Here is a 13508-nt window from a genome sequence, read left to right as displayed (position 1 = left end):
GTACAGTATCTTCTCTCCATTGCTTGCCTGTTTATTTTAGAGCAGAACTGACGTGCAATCACCCTGTGGTAAAACACAGTTTTATTATGATTTAACCAGTGAAGGCTTGGCCCATGCTAAGCCCAGATATTTCTGGGCTTGCTTGTCCATCGGTGCAAAAGTCACTGGTCCTTTGTGAGTAGCTGTGCTTGTGTACCAGTGCCTGATGTGAATTAGGTTAATGGGAGATCACTTGTAAGTAGTAATAAAATAGAGCTAATTTTACTGCAGTTTGTTGACAGTGGGAAATGCAGGCACAGCACAGATGAAAACTGTAAGCAGACTTACATCTCTAGAACTTACTTTCCTTCTTAGATCATTCAGCAGACTTACATCTCTAGAACTTACTTTCCTTCTTAGATCATTCAGCATCTTGGTATCTGTTGTCTTTGTACATTTGTACTCCACTGACATAATTTTATAGCTGAGACCAGTATTAAAAGAAGAAAAAGTATATTTTACCCTAGGCAAAATAAAAAGCAATTAATTAGGTGAGGACCAAATGCATGAGGAGCAATGTTGTTTGGGTGCATTATGGCTGCTTATTAATCTAACATTGGGTACAAAAATTTTAAAAGGAGATTCTAAATCTACGGGATCACAAACGTGCCTACATGGACTTGAAGGCAACGTACACTTGTGTGAGCACATTGTTTGACCATAATAAGGTATTTTACAAACTGAAATGAATGGCTCTGCATGTAGTGTCAGACTGTAGAAATGCTGCCTGAAGTCATAAATGGCTATCTGAATTCTAATGGAGGATGAATATGTGTCCTCTTTTGTCCATTTTTTTGTTCCCTTTGTTCCTATGGTATAGCTTAAGAAATATGAAATGAAAGAAATACTCATATGTATAATCATGTTATTAAAGCAAATGATGTGTTACTGAACAAATGGAAAGCAGTCAGATTAACAGTCCTGTCGCTGCTTAGCTGAAACATTCTTTCTGTAAGTTACCGCTATAGCAGAGTTAAATTGGGCAAAACTGACTTAAGGAACAGACAAATGCAAAGAAGGGACTCTTCAGTGACTTCAAGAGGTTTGGCTGTCATCTGCTGTTATGTTGTTTCCGTGCCTTACAGTAGCTCTTATCAATAATTCAGGAAGTGAGCTGCTGGGATGCAGATAGAACTTAGTGCTGCTGATAAGGAAGTGAAATGATTGAAATGCCTGGTGTAGTGTTAGATAAGATGAAATGCCTAGTTTATCACAGAAGCAGAATTCTAGCAAGATCTAGGGAGGCTGTGCAGCTTTATTCAAGCCTAAAAGGCTTTAGGGTACCTGGGAGACCACCACACAAGCCAAAAAAGATGGGAACTTTGTATCAAGAATCTTCTCTGCACAGATCCCTTCGTTTAAGCATGGGAGGATTTTGTGTTTCTGATTATATAAAGAGATTTACGGTAAGCGTCTTGTTGTGACCTCGGTTTGAAAGTGAAAATTTACTGGACGGGATAGTATTGGTTTCTGTGCTGTTTGTAAAGTGCTGTGTCTGTTTGATATGCGTGGCTGAATTGTGCAGTCTGTCTGCTTGCAAACCACCCGCCGATGTCAAGGAGGTACCTCTGAAATGCCGAGTGTAGGCTTTGCCTTAGTAAATAAATTTATTTTTGTGAGAGTCTTGACACATTAAACTTCTGTTCCAAGTGGTATATTTGTGGAGTAGGGTGCCAGACTGCCATTCAAATTACGTGAAGGTCAGTTGTTACAGCTTTTTGCTTTAGTTATCATATGTCTCGGAGTTGCAAGATAATGAATCTGTCAGGCAGGCTCATGCTGAGACAGTTTCATGAGGAACCAAATTCTGCATCAAGCCACTTAACCTGTGCTAAAAGCAGTGCAGTCAGCTTGAACACCATGTGCTCAATAACTCAGTAATGTGTATTCTGTGGTACTATGTACAAGTTTTGATATCAGGACCCTATTGGGCAAGGATCTGAGGAAATTAAGTAAAAGTGAGTCTGTGTCCAGATAGTTACTGCTTATCAACAGACTACAAAACAAGAAGAGAGAGACATCATTCTGGTGGAACAGGGAATAGGGATCTACTTTTCTGCCATTGTAACCTATCCATCAGTGTTTTACGGCTATCTGTGGAGTTAGGTTTCAGTTGCTATAGTGGCAGGGAGTCTGGGGAAAACACTGTTTGTTTTCTTCAGTTTGCTTGCATATTTTCTATTTTTTTTTTTTTTTTTTTTACTGGCTGAGAATTACCATTACCATCCAGATAGAAGCAAAAAACGAATTTATTCAACCTTAAAAAGAATGCCATGTATATATAATAATTTTCAAGTAATGTTTAAAATAATTTAAAAAATAAATAAATTACAAGGGTTGTTTTGCATGGGAAACTATCAGATTTATGTTTTCTTTTTAAAGACTTCTTTCAAAAATTTGAAGAAAGGATTGCCTCATATCTTGCTTAATGATAGCTCTAATGGGCTTTCTTAAAGAGTTTATATTTGTTATCGTATTAGTTCCTTAAAGAGCCAATGAAGTAAATGAACTAAATAAATACTAATAAACAAAGTTCTGGTACAGTTAGAGAAAATGACAAAATTTCTACTAATTTCAACAGGTACAATTTTGTTCCAAAGCCACAGATTAATCTATTGTTACATAGTGGATCTAATATGCCCAACACTAGAATATTATTTTTTGATATAATTTATAAGGTTAAAAACAGAGCAGCTTGGAAGGCTAGATATACATCATATGGAAGGAGCTGCATGATGTTCTTGTCTATTTATGGCAACATCACATAAAAAACATTAGTCTATTAATTTAATTGAACATACTAATGAACTGTTCATGTTGAACAGATAATGCTGTGTTTGGGAATGACGTCAAACCAAAATGTCAGAGATATCTAGATCAGCAGATGCACGTAATGGACTTCAGTATAGGAGAGATGACTATTTACTGGATCTTTAATTTTCTTTACATGGTGTTCTGGTTACTAGTGGATAATAGCAATGTCAAGGAGTGCCCTTATTCAAAAATAAAAATAAAAATCCCTCTCTTAGGTTCCTGTAAAGAACGTTATTAGCAAGGAACACCGAGCGTAGTACCTGATGTTTGCTGCACCACAATGGTCAGATGGAAATGTGATAGAAAGAATAACTGGGGCTCTGGATTGCACAAGGCCTGAAACAATTGTGCGAACTGCCTTTGGGAGAACTTTCTGAAAGTACACCAGCAGCCAAGGCACTCTCAAGTTCAGCCAAATGGTTTGTGAGGGGCTTGGGGGCTGTTCTGGGTAAAGCTGTCCCTGGTGTGGCTGGCCACAAACACTTCATTCACCTGCTTCCAGTGCAGCCTGACATAATGTGTTGTGCTCGTGTGTTTTGCTTTTCAAACGCTTAAACCAGTGCGATGTAAAATTATGCTCGAGGTGATCATACTTAAGTCAGTAACTGTGAAGGGCAGAAGAGTAGCTGTGGGATCGATTGCCTCTTAACTTGGAAAAATGAGTGGAGGAGTGAAGGAAAAACTAAGATATATTCTTGCAGCAGTTGTTAGTTGTTACATTGATGAAGTTGAAAACAATTATTATAAATTAGTTAGTATAGCTCTGCGTGCATTTTTGTGGCAATTTTTCAAACTTGAAAAAAAATCTTTGAAAAAAATCTTCCAAAGTAGGAAGGGAACAAAAGACAACATCAAACAGTGCAATTCAGTGATTTCCATCTTCTCTTAACAAAATCACATGTTGCTGGCAAAGCAGAGACTTTTGAGGGATCTGATTGAAAGCCATTGAAATTTGAAGTCAGTAAGAATATTGTACCAGTTTTAGTGTGCTTTAGAACAAACTCTGGATTACGCAAGGTCTTCCTATGAAAAGCTGACTGCCTAGAAGTAACTCTTTCTTAGGCAACAGAGCTGAGAGAGAGAGGGGGGCCTATCTCATTACTTCAGTGGCAAGAATTTGCTTTTGCTGGTTTTATTTCTGTGGGCCTTACTGCACAACCGAGGCTACTCTTCTGTGTTTCAGTGCATTCCTGCTGACTTAAAATTACTTGTTCCTGAGCAAACTACTGTAGACACAGTAGCTTTTGGTAGGTATAAAAGGTGCCTTAGGGCTCTCTGTTGAGCTCACAGTAATAGTGAGAAAGCGTCTCGTAAATGAGAGCCAAAGCAATTTGCTTCTCAAATCCAAGGGTAGCTTTGATGGCAGATCATTTGAATCAGCAGGCTTTGCAAGGAACTGTCAGCATTTTATGTAAAATCACTGAAATTCAGGGAGAGCAGAACCACAGCAGGACTTCTCTGGTTTACAGAGAGCTCTTTGTTGAAGAAGGAGGAGTGAGAATCATTACCACGATACCAGGGAAATGTTACCAATGACCAGCCTTCTGTCCAGGCTGATAAAATATTTTATTACCTGTTCAGATAAGAAAAAAAATAGTTGTCAAGAAAATGAGACAGCTTCTTAATGCTGTTTCTGTGGGTAACAGTTCTGGTGGTGAGAATGAGCTTGGGGTCAATTGAATAAATGTGAGCAGGCAACAGGTGCTCTCTTGGCCTCCTGAGAGGAAAGCAACCTGGAGGAAGAACTTAAAGGTTCTTGTTAAGCCATGTGGGCAAATGGTAAACAGTATTATCTAGAAATCTTGTCACTTGATGTTAGTGAAATGTCATAATTGATCTGTTCAGCTATCTGCTGTCAGCTGCTTGACAGAGATGCATTAAAATAATAAACATGATCTCAGATTCATTAACCTGTCCTTAGCTGTGCCACTGCCTATGAGCGTTATACTTAGACTCCTTTTATTTTCCTTTTAAAAAGGAATAAAAAAGGAAGAAGGCAGGATTGGCAAGAGTGTTTCATAACTTACTGTGTTAACAGTTTTGTCATTAAACATACAGAAAAAGGAAAAAGACGTTTATATAATGAATATTGTTGTTTAGTTGATGTGATACCACCATAAAGTTGAACTCTTGTACACTGGGCAATATTTAAATTTATTATGCCAGGGTCACTTGGGGAGACTGATAGTGCTTTATAGACACTTTTACTGTGCAAGTGGATTTCAACCAACAGCTGATGTGAGTAATGTGTTAAATGTCAGGTTCTTGGCCTTCTAAAGCAGGTGTGGGCCAGTTTCTAGTTCACCACCAAACATGGCAGATGGAGATCTTTTGTCTGATCTCAGCAGGAAACCCAACTATTGGACCAGGCAGACTTAGCCAGACTGTATGGCATATTTTGATTTTGGAAGTTATTCCTCTAAATTAAAGCTGAAGCCTATTTCAGGGCTTGCCATATGTCATGAGAATTGGTATCTTGCTGCACCATTTCTCTGTGGATATGATTTATTATATTTACGTGTCTAGGAAACATACTGCTTGTGAGAAATTACTCACTGGTGTAGGGCTTAATTTTTCAAAAGTTTAAATACCCTGAAGCATACTACCTGCATGTTTATAAGCTGCAGTAACTACTTGTAAATTAAGTAGATTTTCAGCATAACTTGAAAAAGTTGCCAGCTGGTTGCTGAATATGTAAAGGATATTTATTAGTATTTTTTTGCCTGAGTGGTGTTTAGCAAATGTAGCCAGATTTTGAGGTTGTCTGCTGTCTTTTGCTTTTTGTAAAGTCCTAATGTTTACCACCTTTAGTTCTTTGTCTCCTTAGAATTCTGTTGTGTTGCAACCATTGCAAACTTCTCCCAGAGTCCACACGTTCTCTATAAAGCTTTGGCTTTGTTTAGGCCTTAAAAAGCTTTTCTTTTTCCCTTTTACCTGTGTATTTTCAGTCACCTCCAGTTCTACTGTGTTACTGGAAGCAATGCAATAATCTAATGAGATGATCTGTTGGAGCAGCTGGTTTTAACCTCTGTGACATTTCCTGTTTGGGACATAAGCCTCTGGTATCACTTTAGTACATGCTGTAGATTTTTGTTTTCCCCCTTTGCTTCATCTTTTTTCCTACGGCTTATCTTTTTTTCATTCCTTTAGGTGAGAGCTAGCAAGGAGTGATCATAACTGAGCTGCCGTGTCCTGGATTCTTAAACCATTCCTTGTGTTGAATGTTAATGTTTCTCTTGTTTGGCATCAGTCTTCCACAACTGGGAGTGTATGTGGGGCTGAAGCCAAAGTGGAATAAACTCTCATTTCCCTCTGGAGAATAGAAGACTCTTTGGCACCATCAGTTGAAGGTCGCTTGCAGTTCTGGTTCTCCAGCATCTGTGTTTCTTTTTTCTGGCACTCCTGAGATAGTTGATAGCTTGGAGATATTTTAAAGGTGTCCTACAGGTTCATTTCAGTTCAGCTTTTCATGGAATGGAGTCAGTTGCCTACACACTCCAGATCACACTGCTCATTTTTTTTTTGTTATCTGGAAAGAAACAAGCAGAAGTCAACAGGAGACCAATTATAATAAGAAACTTTATTTTAAATTTACATCCAGACTGCGATGGACTCATGTGGCTCACCAGTTTGTTTAGTCAATGACAGCATGAGGTGACTGAGCAGAGCTCTGCCATGCACCAAGGTCCTATGGGAGTCCCTGGTATTCATTACTTGCCTAACACTTCAAGCTCCTCAGATGTAATTTGGGAGGTATTGGAGATGAAGCAACATATGTACTAAGTGCAAAATCTCATTATAAGCAATAGGTCCTCACAAAGAAAAAGTGAGTTTAATAGGCTAATGCATTTCTTACAGTAACCGCGCTTGTTTCTGTGCAGTGTAAGGAGGGGTACACAGTGATCTGCAAAGGGTTTTTTCTTTTAGTATTGAAAGGCTTGAGCGTGTCCCTCTTCAGCATTAGTCATTTCTTAAACTTAGTAACCTTCCTTGAATTTCGACTGCAGAAAAAAGTATCACCTCGTAATCATATAAAACTGAACATGTATTTTAAGCATGGTCCTGAATGGAAAGCAGGTGGCTCTAGAATCTAGTTTATTTGTAGGAGAGAAAAAGAGATGAAGAAAAAACAATTCCTGTAGCTTACACAATAGAGTTCCATTTTGTTCTGAAAACTTGCATATCAGCTACTGCCCCATAACACTTGTTTCTCTCCTCTCAGTTTCTTTCAACATAGTAAAAATGCAATTTCACTTATTAGCTAGGACCTGATATAATGCTGACAAGTGTTATGTTGTGAATTCGTGCAGCCCAGCAATTAGTTCTCTTCTGCTCCTAAGTATCTTGTGATAAAGCTTTAGATGCACAGTAGTATCAGGAAGGGGAGAATCTCCACAATCTGCTGATGGGGTATCATAAAACTTGTGTCATACTATCCCAGACCACTGTGAAAGTACCACTGGCAATATCTTTTTGATTAAAAGTGACATGGCATGAAATGGCCAACTCCTGTCAATTTTCACAGGCCAAGTTTTCTTCTGAAGTAATTTCTTGGTATTCAGACCAATATATATTGATGGTAATAAACAATCGAAGTCTTAGAGCTCTTTGTGTCATTTGCAAAACTGGTTATGGCCTCTAAATGTTGCAGAACCACCACGTTGGCTCTAATCACTTGGTGGCCTTAAGTAGTCCTACCACAATGTTTTTCTTGTGCAGATAAACACGTTCTCTCACAGAAATGGCAAGGACTTAACACCTTCTTGAGAGGGTAATTTTAATGCTAGTACTACTGACTCCGCAGCGTGCAGAAGAAGGATTTTAAATTCTAGAATGTCTTTTACAGAAAATTCACTGTAAGAATTGCAACTTCTTCCCATATGCCCTTTCTAAAAAGTGAGAAAGGGTTTGGAGGCAAAGGGATGCTTTGTATTACAAAACCTGTGGCTTTGATGTGGTTCACACCAGGTCTCTTGCTGCACTGATATTTCCCCGGTGCTTTTCCCCCTTGCTGTACACATGTGCAACAGTGAAAAGGCACTTTTCACTTTTTTCACTTTTTTTCGTAATTTTCAAGAATCACGATTGTAATTTTTGTTGGAGACACGCTAATGTAATTCAGAAGTGAAAGCAGGTCAGAAACAAATCTGTGAAATCAGATTTATGATTTTTTGTTGCAAACAGTTGGACACTTGCTCTGAATTTTCACTTGGTTCACTTTCAGAGCCTGGGAGAAAGATTTAATTTTAGAAGTTTCAGTTGACAAAGACATGCTGGTGCTAGGTACGCATTTCAGATCCTTGTCATTGTACTCTATTTTTAAATTCAAGTGACAGCCAACCTAGTGAGTACAGCTTGTGTCTATGTTGCATGTTCTGCCTCTGTTGGAAAGCTGAACTCTTCCAAGCCTTAGCACGAGGCCACCAAATTTACTTTTCTATTTGCTCTGTTTAATGAGGAGAAATGCTCTAGCAAGTTCTTTTCACAGAACTAAAACTGGTCATGAAAAGTGTTTCTCCCTACAGAGGTCTGCGCAGGCATTGGTGATTGCTAAGATGCTCGCCTATCAACAGCCACTTGAGAAAGAATTTTAAATGGTCTTGTGACGTCAAGGAGGCCCAAGAAAATTTAGTCTGGTGCCAAATGACCTCCATCATTGAAAGCATGCAGTAAGAAATAGATAACACAGAAATAAATCTTTTGTGCAATAGCTACGCTATTAGATACGCTCTGCTGACTCCAATAAGTGAGGTTGTCTGGAATAGGAATAGCTAAAGAAGATGAACTTTCAGACCCTCGTTTTCTAATTTATGATTAATGAAAAGCCAGTCTAATCTATCTGACATCCTGCTGTCTGGACAGAATGTCTGCGGGTAGCTTGGACGTTGCAGAGGGAAATTCCCTGACCAAGTTACAGCCTACGAAAGTGAACAGCTTAAGTACAATGGATAAAAAATTGAGTCTCTTGAACGAAAAGATGGACAAACTGTTGCATTTCCAAGAAGACCTGACAGGCAAACTGCAGCGAGTTAGCAAAGGTATTGATGATGTAGAAAAAGGCATTAACAAGCTAACGGTATCCCGAGCAGCTCCTGATGAGCCAGATGAAATGAAAAAAGGCCTAAAGCTGTCGGACAGTCCTCACCAGACTGATATCCAGAGCATATGCTCAGAAGTGTTGAAATTGATGAAATCGGCCCAGCTAGATGCCTTGAAGCATAAGGAGAGGCTGACAAAGATAGAGAAAAGGGTTGATACACTGGATAAAGTGATTACTTTTGTGGGAGAAGTATTAAGAAATTCTAAAGTAGTGGATTTTATTCTCAAGGGCATTGTGCCCTGGAAGAAGGGAAGTCTGCTGGAAATCCTTGTCGAGGTTGGTTTTGTTTTACTGTTCTTAATACCCTTCTTTGCGCTGTAGCTGGGCTCTCCTGATGATTTCTTGTATAATGTGTATAATTCCCATTTTCCCTGTAGTGTTGCTATTACAGGTTACTGCCATGACCTTTGAATTGCAAGTCTCTTGAAACAGAGACCTAGGCTTAAAATGTGTCTTGCAGGCTTATGTCTGAAGTGCCCCAAGTGTGCCAGGCAATCTTGTAACAACTATGAGGAGCAGACTGCTACTGTAAAAGAAGATTCAGCTTCTAACAGTGCTTGAAGATCAGCAATGTCATTCAAATAAGAGACTTAACTGAGGTTCCTGTGAAAGTATGAATTGTATACTGGAAAGCGTTTGCTGAAGGAAGAAACTTCTACTTTCTTGATTGATCGTGAATTCCCAAAACAACACCAGTTAGTAAAACTTACGCTGACTTCTATTCACAGGACTGAGCAGCCTAGGCATCTAAGTTGTCTTATAACTATGTCTTTATGATGGGCCTGTGACTTCATGAACTCTACTGACATTGTGCACTCCTTAAATCAAATAGTTCTTGGGTTTCACGAGAGCAGCTTGCATCAGTTTGTACATATCAACTCCCACACATTTTTTAATATAGTGAGGAAGCAACAGTCAAGACTGGTATGTAGTTGATATGGTATTTTGGAACTGATTAACTTTGCTTTTTAAAAGTTACAAACATTTGGAATTAGTTTTGGCCAATGAGAGTTTTGAGTCTTCCCAGTGGCTTGTATCCTAGGCAAAAAAAAAGAAAATGTGGTGAGGGACTCCGTGAGTAGGAATATGTTTGTTCATTCCAAGTAATCTTCTGCACACCTGCATACAGTAAGGACAGTAAGTACAGTAAGGACAATTCTAGCGTGAATGCAAATGTCCATTCCTATCTTGATCAAAATGTTTCTGCCAGATCTGTGAAATGTTTTGGTAGATGTTACACCTAAACTCTTATAAAAACAGGACAATGTTAGATGCTAGCTTACCTTTCTGAGGCTTTCTGGGGCTTTCTGAGAGCTCTTCTGGTCTCACTAAGTGTCAGAGGCTGACAAGTAAGCTAGACTGCACAGAGACAGAAGAATTTATAAGGAGTTTTCATTAGTGTCAAGACCAGATAAAGATGATACTTGTACTTGAACTCTTTCAGTTCTACAGATTTTTGGAAAGAAAAAAAATTGCTAAGTTTGATTTATGTTGGTTAAAGCTGCTGTTACAAGTTACTGCCTGCAGTCCCTGTGTAAGGCCTAGACACAGACAGGGTGCTTTGTGGGGCTTACACCTTGAACTGAGCTGACAGTGCAGTGTGTTAATGGCCAGGTGATGCTGAATATAGAGATGATTTTGTTACCGAATGGTTATTTTCCAAGTGAAAAAAAACAGTAAGGAGGGATATAGATAACGGTGAGGAGAGGGATGCTGGTGGAGAATTTCAGGTGGCCTTCTTGCATGCTGTCAGGATTAGGTGTCAGCTAACCACTATGTGCTGCTTCTTTAGTGTTTGCAGAAGAGGAGGTCTGAGGAGGTCAGAACTTGATCCAAGTTTTATCGGTAGGGGGATTGAGACTGAGAGGTGAAAACGCCTTCTCCGTGACCTGATGGACTGGGAGGGAGTGGCAGTCTCTGTCCCAGGCTCTAACCGCTGCCTTGCTTGTAGAACAGGCTGTGCATTGGGCAAGCAGACTTGCAGGGCTAACTCCTCCTTTGCTAAATGACCATCGTTATTCTCCTTCTTTGCTTCTGTTTTTTTTGTTTTGTTTTGTTTCTGAACAGTTTTTGAAATTGGAGCATAAGATTAGTTATAAAACCTTAATATATATTTGTACTTTGATCACAGGCTGCTGAGTAGTCTATGATATTTGACCTAGGTTTCAATTAGAGAGGTAGCGTATGTACGTGACCTAGCGGGGGTAATGTGGAGCAAGGCGTGGGTGAATTTAGAAACACATGAGCTTGTGCTGAGTTACGTGCTAATTTTGGTGGTCCCGTTTTTTCAGCCTGTTTTGTGACATGTCCAAAATGTTCAGTTGCACTGGGGTTGCACTCAAAAATAATTTATTTGCTTGTTGGTGTTCTCCAACCTTTGCTGTTTTGTAGCAGCATGCAGCTTATCGCAGAGCTGGCTTTGCACAAGGTTGCTAAGTATGGGGATGGGAGTGGGGAGGTTATGTTTTCATTTTTGGGTGAAGCTGTTTGCTGATGGTATGACAGCATTCCAGGGATGCCATAGGAGTGTTTATGGAAGAAATTTTCTGGGTTGGAGTCAAATTAATAAAAGACTGTGAACTGAGCTTCATAGGATCCAAGCCACTTTTTTAATTAAAAAAAAAAGAAAAGAAAAGAAAAGAAAAAAAGGAAAGGGAAAAAAAAAGAAAAACCAACAGCAACAACAAAACAGCATTATACTGTTACTTATCCAAGGCTTTCTTTGCACATAGGATTTTGCAAGAATAATGTTGCCCCTGGTCATTGTTGCAGGTTTGCTTAGAGCTGTAATAAAAATGGTAATGATGTTTTACTATTTTGGGGTATTTTTTTTTTTTGGGGGGGGTGGGGAAGGGATGGAGGAGTGTGTTCTGTTGTGGAAACTGCAAGGTTGGAGCATAAAAAACTTAATCCATAACTGTTTTTACTAACAAGTGAAGGGTCTGATTTGCAGTAGACTTCTAATCAATTATCTGCAGGAAAAAAATGAAGCATTGTTTATTTTCCTATATAAATGAAGATAAGAGGCTGCTCATCACTAGATTTTAATTATATGTCAGCCAAGAAATAGGTTATGCCTTTTCCTATTTTTGTAATTTTTTTTGCTAAATATTTGTTATTTATTTTTAATTATATTACAAGTGTATTGCTGTTTAAAGTGTTTAGTGATGCTGTTAAAAAATAACCCTCCTCTGTGCTGTGTTAATTGGAGGATTACATTTGCTTAAAATAAATTTGTGCTGCTAAAATAAAATAAGATTGCTTTTAATCATGACAGAGGTGACATATATTGTCAAGTACGTATACAAGAGTTGCAATAAAGCTAAGAGTTCTTTGTCTGTATCACCTCTGTTGTAGTTCAAATCATGAATCTTTAGATGTTTTGAGACAAATATATTACTGTATCTATAAAGATACTGCTTGTGTTTCAGTCACCAGTCAACAAGTGACAGAAATACAATGCAATTTCCTTTTCTGATATTTCTTATGCTTTATATATCCTGTGGGTTTTTTTTGTTTTGTTTTGTTTTGTTTTTAATCAGTGTGGATACAGATTACATGAGGCAAAATCTCTTACAGTTAAAAGTTTGGAAAGCAGAGATCTAATGTATTGTTCTGTGTCATCATGTTTTAGAAGTATGCCTTTTTGCAAAAGCAGGGAGAAACTCAAGAAAGTGGAAAGGAAATACAATAGTACCTAAAAATTTAGAAGGCCAGAGGTGTCAGTGTCCATTTTACAGGGTCTCACTACCTACAGAGTTAGAGGAACCTAGTGGGAAATAAGCACTCTTGACTATAACTGTTATTTTTGTGTTCCGCTGTCATTTTTAGGCCAAAGATAAGCCTGAAGAGAGTGGTGCAAAACCAAAGCATGGGCTTAGTAACAGAGGAACCCAAACTGAAAGCAAAAAGCCTTTGGAAGGTATGTGGCACTCTGGGCATGCTACAGTGTTTGACTCTAGAATGTGCAGCAGACAAACTGGAAACTAATAGCCTGCCGTTTCCCACTACCTGAATTACTTAAATGTGATTGAGTAACTTCATCCACCAGTATTGGGAAAATAGATTACATTTTATGTAAGAACATCTGTCCCCCAGATCGAACCCCACAAAAACCTAGAACTAAAAGCAGCGTCTTTGCTTGGCTACAGTTTCTTTGTTTTCATATAACAGTGATCTGATTTAAGAGAGCAGTATGTGTTGTGAGATACCATGAAGGTGGTGGCAATATCGCACAGCAAACCTAAACCATACGACTGACCCAACCCTCTCCCTCTCTGAAATAGGGACATGTTGACATTGGGAATATCTTTTTTAATCAGCAAGTTTCTTTGCCATGTCAGGGCTAGACTCCTAAATAGGATGTAGCTGTCTGGGTGTTGCCGTGTTACATCCATTGCCTGTGAGTTGCAACAGGGTGAACATGATGTTGAGCAGACCCTGTCATTGCTGTTGTCTTCACAAAATGTCAGTGAATCCTTTAAATAATGGACAGTCCCTTTTTAGCTTCAGCATTTAGGAAGTAACAAAAAAAAAAGCAGACAGCTGATCACAA

The 13508-nt window shown here is 38.8% G+C and overlaps 1 protein-coding gene across 4 annotated transcripts in view; it reads left to right on the top strand.

Moving 5' to 3' along the window:
- MYLK3 (myosin light chain kinase 3) overlaps positions 1 to 13508 on the top strand; it is a 30096-nt gene that overhangs the window by 129 nt on the left and 16459 nt on the right. The window contains exons 2-3 of one of the 4 annotated variants that reach the window (XM_083852208.1): positions 11686 to 11751; positions 12785 to 12875. In XM_083852208.1, the coding sequence (XP_083708334.1) occupies positions 11686 to 11751; positions 12785 to 12875 (157 nt within the window). Of the gene's footprint in view, positions 1 to 43; positions 1446 to 1760; positions 9230 to 11685; positions 11752 to 12784; positions 12876 to 13508 lie in introns of those variants that run through there. The other 3 variants (XM_083852207.1, XM_083852206.1, XM_083852209.1) reach the window with 3 other exon arrangements.

Source organism: Anser anser (genome assembly GCF_964211835.1).
Source record: "Anser anser genome assembly, chromosome: 11".
NCBI classification, from domain to species: Eukaryota; Metazoa; Chordata; class Aves; order Anseriformes; family Anatidae; genus Anser; species Anser anser.
This window is presented reverse-complemented; position numbering and strand designations above follow the sequence as displayed.